The sequence below is a fragment of the Pan troglodytes genome, chromosome 8 (assembly GCF_028858775.2).
Source record: "Pan troglodytes isolate AG18354 chromosome 8, NHGRI_mPanTro3-v2.0_pri, whole genome shotgun sequence".
Classification (NCBI taxonomy): Eukaryota; Metazoa; Chordata; class Mammalia; order Primates; family Hominidae; genus Pan; species Pan troglodytes.
Window position 1 is genome coordinate 98,912,846 of NC_072406.2, and position 17,310 is coordinate 98,930,155.

The 17,310-nt window shown below is 44.4% G+C and overlaps 1 protein-coding gene across 7 annotated transcripts in view; it reads left to right on the top strand.

The window, feature by feature from the left end:
- The window catches only part of LDB3 (LIM domain binding 3), a 69,334-nt gene extending 52,877 nt beyond the window's left edge, over positions 1-16,457 (top strand). For all 7 annotated transcript variants that reach the window (XM_054660310.2, XM_054660311.2, XM_016918788.4 and 4 more), the window contains 2 exons: positions 6,484-6,599; positions 13,250-16,457. In XM_054660310.2, the coding sequence (XP_054516285.2) occupies positions 6,484-6,599; positions 13,250-13,339 (206 nt within the window). In that variant the 3' untranslated portion in view covers positions 13,340-16,457. The remainder of the gene's footprint in view (positions 1-6,483; positions 6,600-13,249) is intronic.
- Positions 16,458-17,310: the final 853 nt, after the last annotated feature.

The following is a 17,310-nucleotide window of genomic DNA, read 5'->3' on the forward strand; positions in this document are numbered from 1 at the left end:
ATTAAACCAGAGAAGGCGTGTAGAGCATCAAATATGCGAGACCCCTTCCTCTGCCCCTGTGATATTTATCAGACTTTGATGTTCCTGCAGATTCCTGTAATCTCACGGAGTGAATTCAGAGTTTCTCTGTACCCCCAAAATGCTATATGTTATCTTAAAATGCCAAGTAAATTATTGTAAATTCAAGAGACAAAGCACTTCATTAGATAGGTGGAAGTCAGTCACTCATTTATTCAGAGACTTCCCCCTTCAGAAAGGATTTGAAGCAGGTTCCAGAAAAGGTAACACAGACATGAAGGCTAAGACAGTAGAACCAGAAAATCAGAGGCGGGAAAAGCAGGCATGCTGATTATGAAGAATAACAGAGCTGCAGGGACTAACTGGGTAGCAAATTTGAGGGCAAAAAGAGAAACACAGTAAGTTAGTTTACTTTAAAATCAGAAAGGAGAAAACATTCAGTTCCTCAAGGGAAAAAGCAAAACAAAATAAAACTTCTTTCCCCTGACTGTAAATTAGAAAATAAACGTTTTGGCTGGGCGCGGTGGCTCACGCCTGTAATCCCAGCACTTTGAGAGGCCAAGGCAGGCGAATCACCTGAGGTCAGGAGTTCAAGACCAGCCTGGCCAAAATGGTGAAACCCCATCTCTACAAAAATACGAAAATTAGCCGAGCATGATGGCGGGCGTCTGCAATCCCAGCTACTCGGGAGGCTGAGGTGGAAGAATCGCTTGAACCCGGGAGGCAGAGGTTGCAGTGAGCTGAGATACTGCCATTGCACTCCAGCCTGGGCGACACAGTGAGACTCCATCTGAAAAAAAGAAAGAAAGAAAGAAAAGAAACGTCTTGGGTTCTTGTACTAGTAAATGCCCTTCCCAGCTCTGAAGTTAACTGAATGACCTGAAACAAGTCACTTAGTTACTCTGTGCCTCAGTTTCTATATCTGTAAAAGGGAGAAAATAATACCAGACCTTTCCTTTCTCATGAGCATATGATATTGATCGGTAGTTAAAGAAAGAGCTGTTATGCTTATACAACTTGCTGTTATTCTTCTACTAAAAGCATTATAACTTCTATTATTTGAGACAAGCCGCAATTTGTGTCTGAGGCTTTTGAAAGAATGATAGATTTCCATTATCACTGCTGCCCCTCATCATAGCAACTCCCCCGAAAAGATTCTCAAAAATGATGTTTTGAGTAAGAAGATCCAGGAAGAAGACGGTCTAGCGTTAAGAGAAGACAGTGAGGAAGCAGATTTACCTTCAGACCTAGGTAACTGGAGAGACCCAGTTGATCCTCCCACCTCAGCCTGTAGATGGAACTTTAGACATCCGCTACCATGCCTAGCTAATTTTCATAATTTTTTGTAGAGATGAGGTCTTGCTATGTTGCCCAGGCTGGTCTTGAAATCCAGGGCTCAAGCAATCCTCCTGCCTTGGCCTCCTGAAGTGCTGGGATTACAGGCATGAGCCACCGTGCCTATTTTTGATTCTGTTCTATTTTTGATTTTGTAAGGAACCTCATACTGTTTTCCATAACGGCTGCACTGTGTTACAAACCCATTAACAGAGAATAAAGGTTCCAATTTCTCCGCAGCCTTGCAAACACTTGTTATTTTCTGTTTTTTAAAAAATAGTAGCTATCCTAATGGGTATGAGGTGAAACTTCATTTTTACATCTCGTCATTTTAATCAACAATTTGGAAGAAGACACAGAAGGGAGTCCTGTCAAATCTGCAGATTGAGCCAGAATGATAGGGTCTAGGCTGAAAAATGCTTCAGCTGGCTGCAAAGATAAGCTGACATCTGCATATAAAGAAGAGAGAGAGGTGGGTCAGCCCTTCACAGATGAACCTGCACCCGAGCAGTTCCCGAACCTGGCATCATGGTCACCTAGGGAACTTAACAAACTAGAGAGAAAATAGATTGTTTCAGACCTACCTCAGACCCACAGAAGCAGCATTTCGTAGGGTGCCCCACCCTACCCAGGTGTTTCAGTTAGGTGTGGGAATCAGAAGTGTTTCTCAAAGTGTGGTCCCAACACCAGCAGCAACATCACCTGAGAACTTGTTAGAAATGCAGATCTTCAGGCCCCACCCCAGATCTGGTGAATCAGAAACTCTGGAGGGGAGCCTGGCATGCTGTGTTTCAACAAACCCTCCATGTGCTTCTGATGTTTGGGAACCATTGCTCTAGAAAAGTACCAAGCCCCTTTTCAACACAGAGCACCTGCAATTTGATGGACAGAAATCCTTTTACAATAGCAATAAAATCCATTAAATGTGAGGGTAGTAATTCAGCTTGGGACAAGAGAGAGTCAAAGAAAATTAGAAAGACTTAAAGGGAGAAATAAAGGAAGGAATAAATATATGAGGAGCTAGATTATACTCTTTGTGGAAAAGGCCCATGCATAGACTTTGTTCGGTACCAGCAATGTTCTCCTTTTGCAGAAATAACTTTTGCAGAAGTTGTGAAGAAAAATACCAACTTAAAAAAAAAGTGTTAGTATCAGACCCGTGCTACCAAATTTTAAAACAAAGTGATAATTCTCCAAATCATATGGAATCAAATTTAAAACAGAAAAATGAATCAGTGGGCAAGACAAGGCATTCCAGAAGTAAATTCAAGCCTTTGTTTTGTTTTGTTTTGTTTTTGAGATGGAGTCTCGCTCTGTTGCCCAGGCTGGAGTGCAGTGGCGCGATCTTGGCTCACTGCAAGCTCCACCTCTGGGGTTCATGCAATTCTCCTGCCTCAGCCTCCCAAGTAGCTGGGACTACAGGCTCCCACCACTGCACCCAGCTAATTTTTTGTATTTTTGGTAGAGACAGGGTTTCACCATGTTAGCCAGGATGGTCTCGATCTCCTGATCTCGTGATCTGCCCACCTTGGCCTCCCAAAGTGCTGGGATTACAGGCGTGAGCCACCGTGCTTGGCCTTTTTGTTTGTTTGTTTGTTTTGTTTTTGAGACAGAGTCTCGCTCTGTCACCCAGGCTGGAGTACAGTGGCATGCTATCTTGACTCACAGCAACCTCCGCCTTCTGGGTTCAAGCAATTCTCTGTCTCAGCCTCCCAAGTAGCTGGGATTACAGGCTCCCACCAACAGGCCTGGCTAATTTTTGTATTATTAGTAGAGATGGGGGGGTTTCACCATCTTGGCCAGGCTGGTCTTGAACTCCTGACCTCGTGATCTACCTGCCTCGACCTCCCAAAGTGCTGGGATTACAGGCGTGAGCCACCGCACCTGGCCAATTCAAGCCACTTTAATAGCTTAATCTGTGAAAAGCCAGTAAGAGAAGGAATCACTATTTAATTAGGTTGTTTGAACCATTTAATTTAATTTTTATATTTATTTAAATATGGAACACAGCCCAGCTTGGTGGCTCACGCCTGTAATCATAGTACTTTAGGAGGCCAAGGCAGGAGGACCCCTTGAGCCCAGGAGTTCAAGAACAGCTTGGACAATATAGGGAGACCCCATCTCTAAAACAAAAAAAAATTAAAGTAGCCGACCGTGGTGGTGCACACCTGTGGTCCCAGCTGCTCAGGAGCCTGAGGTGGGAGGATGGTTTGAGCCCAGGAAGTTGAGGTTGCAGTGAACTGTGACCACATCATTGCACTCCATCCTGTGTGACAGAGCAAGACTCAATCTAAAAAAAAAAAAAAAAAAAGATGATGGATGAATGGATAGGATGCATGGATAAATGGAGGAGGGAAGGCCAGGGAAAGCCTTCAGCAAGGCCATCTCATCACTCTTGGTTGGGGTATGTAGGGCATGAAGACTTCCCTGAAGGACAGCCTAGCACAAAGGATTGCAGAGATTCTCTCAGGTACAGAAAGTGGGATGGTTTTTCAAGCCCAGGGCCTGGTTTGCACAGAGGCATGGAGGTGTAAGAGAAAGTCCAGGGCACCATGAGACCACCTGGGAGTGATGAGAAAGAAGTCGTAAGTGGGTGCAGGGCTTGTCCTCAGGTGGAGACGGGTCAGCCCATACCAGATAGTAGTAAGTTCTTGCAGAGCACAGAGTGAACTGCAACCTGGGCGGTAACTTTCTAAAGGAAGCAGAACGATGTTTTCTTAGCTCTGGCAAGGCAATGCATTTCTGCCTACTAAAGAAATTAAGTGTTTCATCAGAGAAGATTGATGGACTGGGATACATAAGAGCATTTGCATGACAAGCTACAATTAAGCACAAAAGGGGAAGCTATATATTGGAAAACACATGCAAGAGATAAGTGCAACTGATCAAAGCTCAATGCCAGGCTGATAAGGAGCTGGAGACAGCGTAAAGCCATAGAAGGAGGATGAACGTTGGAGTCCATCAGGACTGGGGCTACTCCTTATGACTTCTGTGATGGAACCTCTCCAGTCAGTTTCCTCCCCTTTAAAATGGGAATACTAGGCTGGGCGCGGTGGCTCATGCCTGTAATCCCAGCACTTTGGGAGGCTGAGGCAGGTGGATCACTTGAGGTCAGGAGTTCAAGACCAGCCTGGCCAAAATGGTGAAACCCTGTCTCTACTGAAAATACAAAAATTAGCCAGGCTTGGTGGCACATGCCTGCAATCCCAGCTACTTGGGAGGCTGAGGTGGGAGAACTACTTGAACCCTGGGGGACAGAGGTTGCAGTGAGCTGAGATTGTGCCACTGCACTCCACCTGGGTGACAGAGTGAGAGTCCGCCTCAAAAAATAAATAGGCTGGGCGCGGTGGCTCACGCCTGTAATCCCAGAACTTTGGGAGGCAGAGGCGGGTGGATCACAGGGTCAAGAGATCGAGACCATCCTGGCCAACATGGTGAAGCCCCATCTCTACTAAAAATAAAAAAATATAGCTGGGTGTGGTGGCGCGTGCCTGCCCTCCCAGCTACTTGGGAGGCTGAGGCAGGAGAATTGCTTGAACCCAGGAGGCGGAGGTTGCAGTGAGCTGAGATCATGCCACTGCACTCCATCCTGGTGACAGAGTGAGACTCCGTCGCAAAAAAAATAAATAAATAAATAAATAAAATAGATAAATAAATAGGGAATATTATCTCTTCACAGAGATGTCATGAGGATTAAACAGGAGGCATAATGGCACTCAAATCATTGTTCCTTTCCCTCTTTGCATCAATTATGAAGACTTTCAAAATAAGAGCCAACATTTTTGAGTGTTTGTGCCAAATACTTCACTTACATTATCTTATTTAATCCACTCAAAACCCCATGAGTTCGGTACAATAATTATTCCCATTATATAGATGAGAAGATTGAGGCCTTGAGAAGTTACGCCACTTGCCCCAGGTTTGAACATTTCTTAATAGAGTTGGGATTTGAACCCAGCTCTTCCTTTATTCAGAGTCCAATTTTGTAACCCCCATGGCACACTGGCACTCAGTAAGACGTGGTCTAAGACAATGAATGGACATACTATCCACAAGAAGAACAGGAAATCACTTAAGAAAAAGCCAACTGTGGAAGAGTTATGGAGGAATGCGTACACTTCTCAGGAGGGATGAAGGCTTTGTAAACGGGATGGAGCTTTTCTAGAATAATCTAGAGATGTTCTACAGTCAGTGTGGTAGAACTGTAGCCCCTTTGGGCCTAGAGAGGACAGCTGCCCTGGTGAAGGAGCACAGAACCTGACCCACTGTGCTTCAGCTGTGGGATGCTGGCTGGGCCCTTCACCTCTTTGAGTCTCAATTTTCTCATCCACAAAACAAAACAAAAACATAATAATAGTTCAATTTCTGAGGGATTTTGTGATGATCAGTTTCATTCATTGATGAACTGATTGATTGGTTAATGCGTTCATTCCCTATATATGTTTTGGATATTGACTGTGTGTCAGGCATTGTGCTGGGAGTGCAAAGAAAGCTAAGATGTAGTCCCTGACATTGAGATACTTGTAAATAACACCATCCATGTGAAAATGCTTGGTAAATTGCAAAGCATCATATCAATAATATTTAATAGCATTATCTCCTTGGTTGGGGGTAGGGAAGAAGGAGGAGGACATGCCCCAATAAAGTAGTTCAAATACTGTTTATAGTAGTAAAAACTTGTTGTCAACACAAATGCCCCATGACAGAAGAATGGCCAAGCAAAGAAAATTCTATAACTCTTAAATACGTTGGACCCACCTTCTTCCAAACTAAGCATAGATGTTTGGAAATGTGGATTGTTTTCTCTTTGGGGCTTGATCCGTTTGGTCTATTAGAGGTGACAGAAGCAGAGGAGACAATCTCCCTGCAGAAGGTTGATGACAATTCCAGAAAGTGTTTGCAAATCAAACCAGCACAAGATGGTGTCTAAGCCTGGGTCTGAACAACATCAATGCAATGATTGGAAAATGGAAAACTATCAGTCATGTAACTGAGTATTTCATCTGTGAGATGACAAACAACCAATTAGATTTCACCCCCTGCTTCTGCCCACTGATTTGGGGTTTGTCTTGGCTTGGGTCCCCGCTGACCCCCCCGGGTGCGTGGTCTTCACTCTGCTTTTCATTTCAGACTACATCAATCTGTTCAGCACCAAGTGCCATGGCTGCGATTTCCCCGTGGAGGCTGGCGACAAGTTTATCGAAGCCCTGGGCCACACTTGGCACGACACCTGCTTCATTTGCGCAGTATGTCTCTAGCTTGGGGCTCTGGCTTTCTGAGAAGAGGCAGGAGGGAGGAAGTGGGAGCCAGATGACCAACCTCTACATACCTTGCCACGCTAGCTTTCTGACATCCTGATCATTTTTAAAAGCTGGCAAACACCATGATGCCTCGATACATCACAGTCGAACAAAGTTTCATTCCTAATAATTATTTATAAACCAATGTGGCTTTGTTACTTTCCATTTCGTTAAGGACAACAGAGTGTCCCAGGGTTTGGCAAACCAGCAGCTTGTCTCACCAGCAGTGTTGTCAGTGGGCAAAAGCAGCAGATGATGCTTGGCTTTGAGAGGGGCAGTTGGCTTCCCATGGTTATATGTCACTTCAGATATGATGGAGTGACTTGAAGTTTTTCCCCTCCAAATTGTTACCCCAAACACTAGATTGGAGCTGACTAATCCTATGAAAAGCTGAGATAGGGTTTCTCTTGGTAGCACCTTTGGAAAGCAAGACTGAGTACCATTTTATTTTCCTAAGTGGTCCTTTCCTGATATATAGCTGCCAGGAGATAAGCCCTGGATTAACTATTAACTGTGTGCTACTTACTTCTGCTGAACAGCCGGGTCACTTTTAGTATGAGACTGGCATTTTCCTTCTGAGGGTTTTGGGTTGGGGTGGGCACATGATGGTGAGCCTACAGACATTTAGACTCTGAAGGAGAGGTAGGAAACAGTCATCCCTGAGAAAGCCCCCTAATGTCAATCTGTCATTGCCTAATCTCGATTTGAGAATTTTTTTTTTTTTTTTGAGATGGAGTTTCTGCTCTTGTTGCCCAGGCTGGAGTACAGTGGCATGATCTCGGTTCATTGCAACCTCTGCCTCCTGGGTTCAAGCGATTCTTCTGCTTCAGCCTCCTGAGTAGCTGGGACTACAGGCACATGCCACCATGCCTGGCTAATTTTGTGTATTTTTAGTAGAGAGGGGATTTCACCATGTTGGCCAGACTGGTCTCAAACTCCTGACCTCAGGTGATTCACCCACCTTGGCCTCCCAAAGTTGTGGGAATACAGGCGTGAGCCACCACGCCTGGCCGATTTGGGAAAATTAAGACACCTCTACTATTTTTTTTAACCAGAGTGTCTCAAGGTAAATTTTGGAAATGTATGAAATATCTGTACAGTTTTTACTTGAATAATTTTTATAGACTTCTGACATAGGATGACCCTAGTCATAAAGTTTACGGCCATATACTTTTGGTTCCACACTTCGCTTCCATACCCCGCCATCTGTGGGACACACTGTATTCACTCTGTGTGTCGGTTTGCTAGGGCTGTCTTGACAAATTACTGCAAACTGATGGCTCAAACAACAGAAATGAATGCTTTCACAGTTCAGGAGGCCAGAAGTCCTAAATCAAGGTGCTGACAGGAGGCCATAGTCTCTCTCCGAGCTACTAGCGGTTGCTAGCAATCCTTGGCATTTCTTGGCTTGCAGCTGTGTAACTCCAATCCCTGCCTCCATTGTCACAAGCCTGTCTCCCCTCTGTGTGTGTCTTCACATGACATTCTCCTCTGAGTGTGTCTGTCTCTGTGTGGGTCTCCTTTTTTTTTTCTTTTTTTTTGAGATGGAGTTTCCCTCTTGTTGCCCAGGCTGGGGTGCAATGGCATGATCACGGCTCACGGCAAACTCTGCCTTCTTGCATGTGAATTTTGTGGAATACAATTCAACCCCTTAACACTCTGATTTTCTAGCTCTTTGAACAGATTCTCTAGTTGTCTTTTAGGGTGTTTTAAATACATCCCCTCCAAAAAGAGACAATGGTGTAAGTATACTGGCTTTGGGTTTGTCCCCTGCAGAGTCATAGCTCCCCTGTGTCAGGCACAGCACAGGGCTCTCTGAACCTTACATTCAAGCCATGGCTTGTCTAGTCCTGAGGCACTGCCTGCACATCTGGTTACCCAACTTCTGGAAGGATCCAAGAGACTTGGGGAAGGTCCAGGAAGACAGTGGCACAGAAGGCCTGTTTTCCATGGGCAGGCTGATGAGAGGTCTGTGTCACATGCAGAGGGAATCGTGGCAAAGGTGAGTGTGGGTCTGCTTCTGCAAGCCTCGCAATTTCAGCTGAGTCACAACAGCAAAAGTCCAAGAGAGAGACCAGAAGAAGGCGTAAAGCTTGGGGTGGCTAAGGCTGATATTACAAATAAGTTCCAGAGAGTGAAGTCCAGCCTGTGAGAGGCCCATAGCACTGCCCTTTAGAGGATCAACATGGAGATCGTTAGGTCTCCCTCCAAACCAGCCTGCATGATACTCACTGCTCTGTCAACATATAGCAAAGTGGAACATGGTTCTTTTGTTTTTTTGTTTGTTTGTTTGTTTGTTTTGAGACAAAGTCTTGCTCTGTCGCCAGGCTGGAGTGCAGTGGTGCGATCTTGGCTCACTGCAACCTCCACCTCCCAGGTTCAAGCAATTCTCTGCCTCAGGCTCCTGAGTAGCTGGGATTATAGGCACCTGCCACCACACCTGGCTAATTTTTGTATTTTTAGTAGAGACGGGGTTTCACCATCTTGGCCAGGCTGGTCTTGAACTCCTGACCTCATGAGCCACCCACCTCGGCCTCCCAAAGTGCTGGGATTACAGGTGTGAGCCACCACACCCAGCTGGAACATGGTCTTAACATTGGGAAGAAATCTTTTGATTGGAAAACTTTGAGGGACTTGAGGGATTTTTTTTTTTTTTTTTTTTTTTGGTCCTCTTTCTATCACTTCATATTTCCAAATCACTTTTGATGAGCATGTATTTTCCTGTAACTTCCAAAAAATTAGTAAGAGAAAGAACTGGAGTAGCTCTCCCAGCTGATGTGCTGTTTTCTCACCAGTGAGATCTCAGGATAGCACATTCTTTAGACTAACTCAGTTTACCAAATATTCCTGGCATTTGGGCAGTACAAGAGTGTTCCAGAACAAGTCTCTACCCTGACGGAATCTAGAATCTTGAAAGGTGAACAAAGCAACAGATGTGAGCAATTCAAAAGTAGAACAGGACAGTGTCCCTCAAGTCCAAAGCATATAAAGTGAAGGCTGGGAGCCTGAGAAGTGCACTGTGGGTCAGGGTGAAAGTTAAGCTTCTGTCTGGCGTCGACACTTGAGTTCCAATGGAAAGGGTCCGACCTTAGTGGAGGAAAAATGTCTTACCCATCCCTCTTTTGCTCTAAGTCTTGCCCTTCCCCACTGGTGCGGGTATCAGGAGGGGATGGGCAGTAATATAACTTTTGTAGGCAGACCTAGGGGCTGCTGCAGCTGGCCTAGTTTATTACCCTAACTCTGCTGGGACTTGCAGTCAGCACTGTCCATGGTCGCTACCCTTTTATAGCCAGGCCCTGATGTCACCCAGCCACAGAGCCTGGGGGTTGGACCATCCCTGTTGCCCCCTGTGCTGGGTGGGCAGAAGGCCTCCTCCACCATGAAGCCACCTTGCACCAAGAAGACACTGGGCACAACTCCTTATGAGGGTTCCCACCCTCAGCCCCATCTCACCTATGAGCCATCTTTGAGGTTCTGTCCCTTTCTCATTTGTTGGTCTTCAGTCCCTGGACACCTTCTCTCCCCAGCCTGACTCATCCCAAAGTTCTCACAAGCAACCAGCATTGTCCCAGTCCAGGTATGGTCTCCCACCCACAGCTGCAGTCATTGACAGGCTGACTCATTCCAGAGATGCCTTTCTGTCTTCCCTAAAGCCCATTCTCACCAGTTAGATCTTGGGTGTCCATCTTTTTGCATAGTCTTTAAATTGTCACCAGCAGCTTGAGGCCTCCACACGAGCCTGGTTATACTCAGCATCACTGCATCCACCTGGGATGTTTTCAAACACTTTTGCAGCTCATTAGCTCCCAGAACCCACTGGAAGCCCTGTGTGATCCTAGGTATAACGTCCCCAACTGGACCATCAGAGCCTTGCACATGGGGCTAGCGTGGTGCCCTTTTCCTCTCCAACTCTCTTGGACTGAATACATGCATATTGCCCCAAGCTCAACTCAAGGGGGTGATTTCTCTGTCTCCATGGGGGATACCTGTATGTGGGGACTCCACGTGCACTCCTCTTGATGTCAGTGTCCTGGAGATGGCTCCCAATTCTGCCCCCCAGCAGGGATCTTCACTGCCCTCTCCTAGGCTGGGACCCATGCCAGCCAATGTGATTTCCTGGCAGACTCTGACCTACTGGCATATTGCCAACCCAGGGCCCAGCTTACATACTAGTAGTCCAGCAAACTCAGAGGGCTACATCTGTACAAACCCATAAACCCAGATCAATTTCAAGTAAACACAGTCCCTTTCTTCTATGGGGTAGGGGAAAAATTAGCATAGAACTGGAGTCTTACAGACATGGACAGAGATTCCCAGCCTACAACTTGCTAGGTCTGTGACTTAAGGAAGACATATGGGCCCTCTGAGCCCCAGTTTTTTCAGCTGTGAAGTGGGAGAAAGGCTTACCTACTTTATAAGGTTTTCATGAGAATTAAATGAGCTGCTGTATATAGAGTGTCTGGCATCCTGCTTGGTCCATGGTAGTCCCCACAAATATTAATTAGTTCTCTTCTTTCTGGGATGCCTCCAGCCTCAGACTATATGTTGTCATCATGGGGATATAGAATTTCATTTCTTGGGCTGGGCGTGGTGGCTCACGCCTGTAATCCCAGCACTTTGGGAGGCCAAAGCAGGTGGATTGCTTGAGGTCAGGAGTTTGAAACCAGCCTGGCCAACATGGTGAAACCCTGTCTCTACTAAACTACAAAAAAAATTAGCTGAGTATGGTGGTGGGCGCCTGTAATCCCAGCTACTAGGGAGGCTGAGGCAGGAGAATTGCTTGAATCCGGGAGGCAGAGGTTGCAGTGAGCTGAGATCGCGCCACTGCACTCCAGCCTGGGTGACAGAGTGAGACTCCATCTCAAAAAAAAAAAAGAATTTCATCTCTTTTTTTTTTTTTTGTATATTTCTCTGCATACTTTTCCATATCTACCTTTTTTTTCTTCTTTTTTTTTGAGACGGAATCTCGCTCTGTCGCCCAGGCTGGGGTACAGTGGCGCGATCTCAGCTCACTGAAACCTCCGTCTTCCGGGTTCAAGTGATTCTCTTGCCTCAGCCTCCTGAGTAGCTGGGATTACCAGTGCGCACCACCACACCCAGCTAATTTTTGTATTTTTAGTAGAGACAAGGTTTCACCATGTTGGTCAGGCTGATCTCAAACTCCTGATCTCGTGGTCCTCCTGCCTCGGCCTCCCAAAATGCTGGGATTGCAGGCGTGAGCCACCATGCCTGGCCCATCTCTCTTTTTAAATGGTGGCATTCCATTGGAAAAATACACCATGAAAATTTACTAAATCATCTCCCTATTGAGAGAAATTTTAGTAGTTTTCAGTTTCTAGTTGAGCACAGGTTGTTTTGTTGTTCTGCAGAGTTGCTTCTGCAGGATAAAATTCTCTAGCATGGCATTACTGGGTTACAGGGTAGTCACATCTCAATGGTTCTTGTTCAACATGGCCAGATTCCCTATGGAACACTGAGCTCACTCACGTGTCTCTAGCAGTGCACGAGTAGGCCTTGTTCCTTTTTGGCATTGCTGATTTTTGATTGAATACTTTTTTTTTTTTTAAGCTTTTTGGCTACAGGCATATTAGGTTAAAGGTGACAGGCCATTGAGGTTTTTTTGTTTTATTTGTCTTGCTAGATTAATATGTGTCTAGTGGTATCTCAGGGCAGTTTTTCTTGTAATTTTTTAAACTAATTTTCTTTTCTTTCTTTCTTTTTTTTTTTTTTTTTTTTTTTGGTAGAGACAGAGGCTCACTATGTTGCCCAGGCTGGTCTCAAACACCTGGCCTCAAACGATCCTCCTGCCTTGGCCTTCCAAAGTGTAGGGATTACAGGCATCAGCTACTGCGCCTGGAGTCAGGGGAGTTTTAATTTGCTTTTTCTTTAATTATTAGTGAGTACAATCTTCTCTGATGTGTTTGTTAGTTTACTAATGATTTTCTTTAGACGTGAATCCTCTCTGTGGTATATTGACTTGTGAACTTGTATTGACTCTATACATTTTGGATAGCATGAATTGGTCAGCTTCATAGTGTATATTTTCTCTATTCCATTAAATTTAATTAATTTCATTTGATTTTATTCTGTTCTTCAGGAATCTTAGTTTTTATATAGTCCAACTCATGTACTCTGCTTCCGTCATTAAGAATTCATAGTGGGAGAAGTAGGCTGTTGCCTTTTCTCTGGAATGCATGGGGCAAGGCTGTTTGTTTGTTTGTTTGTTTGCTTTAGAGAGTCTTGCTATGTTGCCCAGGCTGGAGTGCAGTGGCACAATCACAGCTCACTGCAACCTCTGTCTCCCGGGTTCAAGAGATTCTTCTGCCTCAACCTCCCGAGTAGCTGGGATTACAGGCACATGCCAACATGCCCCTGGCTAATTTTTGTATTTTTAGTAGAGATGGAGTTTCGCCATGTTGGCCAGGCTGGTCTTGGACTCCTGACCTCAAGTGATCTGCCTGCCTTGGCCTCCCAAAGTGCTGGGATTACAGGACTGAGCCACCACGCCTGGCCAGGGCGTTTTCTTAAAAAAGTGATTGAAATCTGCTCATGCTCTGTGCCACGTGGGTCTCACGCAGGTCTGTTCTCTGCTCCAGGTCTGCCATGTGAATCTGGAGGGGCAGCCGTTCTACTCCAAGAAGGACAGACCCCTGTGCAAGAAGCACGCACACACCATCAACTTGTAGGCGGCCAAGGCCGCCTGTGCTGACGAGGCCCGGAGCTGCTCCTGCTGCTGGCAACAAAGGATTCGGGAGGCTGATGTTTCTTCTGAGGGGAATGGGGAGAGAGAGGAAGCGACTGAGCCCTTTGGAAGTATAATTTTAGGTTTTTTCTTCTGTACACAGATTGTGCATTTGCATAGTTCAGACTAGGAGCCAAATGAAGACTCAAAACCAAGCTAGTTATTAATCCAAGACTGGAATTGTACTTCAGACATTTAGAGCAGAATTCCAAGAACTCAAAAGTGAAAAGCAACAAGCAGCTTTCCCAAAGCGATACACTTGCTTTGGTCACCAGAGGAGGACAGAGCTCAGAGCAGCTGTGGAGAATCTGAAGCATTCTGCGGAGTTCTTAAGCGCTCCCCTGGCAAACAAATTGAAGTGCCAAACAGCACTCACTGCAGGGTATTTTTAGAGTCATAGCTGAGAGCTTGTTAGCTAAGACCCATTGGGCTTTCCTCACCAAAAAAGGAAGTGTTATTCCATTACTAGCGTCATGGAGCTACCTCTGCGCATCAGACTTCAGACCTTGAACAAACTTAAAACCTTCTAATGGGAGCCCGGACATCCAAAGAGATGTCTTCTGGGAGCCACTGGGCAATTGCCAGGGCTCCAGGAAGGGCTCTGGCTCAGGTTGCAGACAGCTGAGAAAAGATGGCCCTGTCAGCCACCCTCTCTCAGTCTGAAACATTCAACATCCCCAGAAGGCTTAGCTCCTTTTTGAATTGTGATGGGAAAGTAGAGTTGGGTTTTTCCAGTTTTGCTCTGTGATGTGTGAGAGATTTTTTTAAAGGCTTTGGGTTGTCTTTGGCCTTTGTTTAGCTTTAAGGGTTCGTTAGCATGAGTGTCCAGTCGTGTGCATGAATTTCACCCCAACTTGTGACTGCTCACTTATGACGTCTCCCCCAGTACCCTCCATCTCAAATAGGCTTGGTGGCCTGTGGAAAAGAAGAGAGACAGAGAGACAGTGTCTGAAACAGGATGGCAGAATAGGCTCACATGCCCAAACTCTGGGTGGGGAAGAGGAAACTTACTTTCTGCCACCCTCAGTAAGAACACACGAGGAGGCAGGACCTCCCACCTTCAGGTCTGCATCATCCTTTTCAAATGTTCCTTTAAATGCAGCACACTGAGTTTGTACAATTGTGTTAACTGCTGGAAGGAACAGATGCACTGATATATATGCATTTGCTGTTTCGGCCAATATTTTGAAAATGTATGAGCTGAGTTGATCTAGCTATTATTTAAGTATTTATTGAAGTAGAGGGGCCTTCAAACTACTTTATACTAGTGATAGTTTGAGTTAGGTAAGCATCTTAAAGCTGTTTGGTGATAAAGAAGGCAGCTTAGATTCTGTGGTTGGAAACAGTGTAGTCGCTTTCCTTTTTAGGAAGCCCTGTTAATATGCTCATCGAAAACATGGCATTGAAGCAGGCAGTTTGCGTGGATGTTTCTCACTTGAGCACGATATTTAGGCTCTCTTCCAACTCACTCTATTCTGTTTTGGATTTTTCTTCCAACTCACTCCTGTTTTGGATTTTTCTCTTTGCACGTTTGAAATGTTTTATGGGAATGTATTAGAACTCTTTTCTTCTAAGGACTGAGACTTCCAGGGGACTGCCATCTTACCTGAGTGTCTCTTCTCCATGAGGGAGAAGGAAGCAGCTAGCTATGTCCCTAGCTGCAGGAAGTCCCTATTTTTTCCAAGCACGAAGCCACCAGTCTCCCCCAGGGAGCACCAGGGAGGGACATGGATGTGCTCCTGCCACAGGGCCCTTCCTACCTTTGGATCTGTGAGAAGGTGAATACAAAGCAGCAGGCAGAGTAAAATCTGCTGGGACTGCCTGGAGATTTGTCAGGAGCTGCAGACAAGTACCTTGGAGCATTCTGTTATTTTTGGAAAGTTCAAATATGCAGGGACAAGGAGGTTGCTGACTGTACTGACAGGCTCTAAGTCGTTTTCTCCAAAAACTATCTATTCAATTATCAGGGACTGGTCTTGAGGAAGGAAAAAAAAAAAATTCCCAGAATTCAGTTTCCAAAATCTCTTTTTAAAGGGTTTGCACACACACACACACACACACACACACACACACACACACACACGATCATTAAAAAGTGTATGATCTTTAAGAAGAAAAGTAAAATATCTCAAAGGACAGTTTCACCACCGTCCTTTATTGAATCAATTTTTCTACATTTCAGAGCAAGTGTAGATTCTGAGGGACTCCTATTTGCCAAAAAGACAAAACTAGCAGAAAAAAAAAAAAAAAAAAAAAAACCACTTAAAAGGTAGCAGGAAAAGAAGGTAGTTTTGAGTGTGGTTCACTCAGTGTCTGTGAGTCTGGTGTAGTGTCAGGAGTAAGGCCGTGTCTAGCTCAAGTTTACATTTGGATGTCCTACAACACTAAACAAAATTTTTCATAATCCATGGTGGGGAGCACACTTTGGAGCTACATTTCTTGTCTCCTCATTGTTGACATTAATTTAACATTTATAGGCCAGGCACAGTGGCTCACGCCTGTTATCCCAGCACTTTGGGAGGCCGAGGCAGGTGAATCACCTGAGGTCAGGAGTTTGAAACCAGCCTGGCCAATATGGTGAAACCCCATCTCTACTAAAAATACACAAAATTAGCCAGGTGTGGTGGCAGGCGCCTGTAGTTCCAGCTACTTGGGAGGCTGAGGCAGGAATCTCCTGAATCCTGGAGGCGGAGGTTGCAGTGAGCCGAGATTATGCCATTGCACTCCAGCCTGGGCAACAGGAGCGAAACTCCGTTGCAAAAAAAAAAAAAAAAAAAAAAAAATTATAATCACAACTTTTTGCAATGGAGTGACTTATATCTGCAGCTTATATCTGCAGTGTTTGTGTTAGGAACCTAGCTTTTATAATGTGTTAACTTTTTAACTCAGTATTCTGGCTTTGGGATTTTTTGTTTTGTTTTTGGAAAGATTTCAGAAGTGGAATGTAGCCTGTTAAAGGTGTGCACAAAAATATTTTGCATGTGTGTGTTTTTTTTTTTTTTTGCCTGTGTGAATTCTACTTTTTAGCAAAAATAAAGCCCCCCAAAGGATGTGCAAATACAGATTTTTCTGTGTAAAATTTTTCATGTCACATCAGAAGTAGCTTACTTCTATATGGCCACAAATAAAAGTTGGAGACAAAACAAAACATTCTGTGGGAATAAACACAACTTGCTTGCCCTGATGCTCAATAGCAGTGTAATCACCATGTTTAAACAGACAAGGATATGTGAATAACACGAATGTTCTGCATACAAAGGGAATTACCACGCAAATAATAAACCGAAGACCTCATCTCGCATTATATTTCCATAAAGGTTTGTTAACTTAGCTACTTGGCAGTAAAATATTTCCAATTAATTTATTTCTATTCTGCTCTAAATGGCTTCATTTCTAGAAAAGTTGCCATATTTCCTCTTACATCATTTGTTTTCAAATAAGTTCAGAGTAAAGACCTCTCATAGAATTTTTTTTTCTTTTTAATAATGAAGACCCTTCTGAGGGTACTATGTTTAACAAAATCAAACTCATTCTTTTTCAAGGTATTCTGTTTCTAGAAATTACTGAAGAGTAAAGGGAAGTTGTACATACCATATTTGATTTTCAGCACCTGAATCAGACTTCGAAAGAACTGTGCAATTACAAACAGAAATCACATCTCATCATTTTAGTACTTCTTAAAGCTATAACAATTTTAAAAATAGATGATGGAGAAGAAAAGGCTCCTACATTCACTCACACACACACACACACACAAAATACTAATAGCCCAGAAATATGAACCAAAAATTAGAATTTGGTATAATTAACTTGTATATAATTTCTGCCCCCCTAAGGATTTGTGGACAGAATAAATATTGTTTGCTTATTTGCTCATTCATTCTTTCAACAAATATTTATTGAGCACCTACTAGT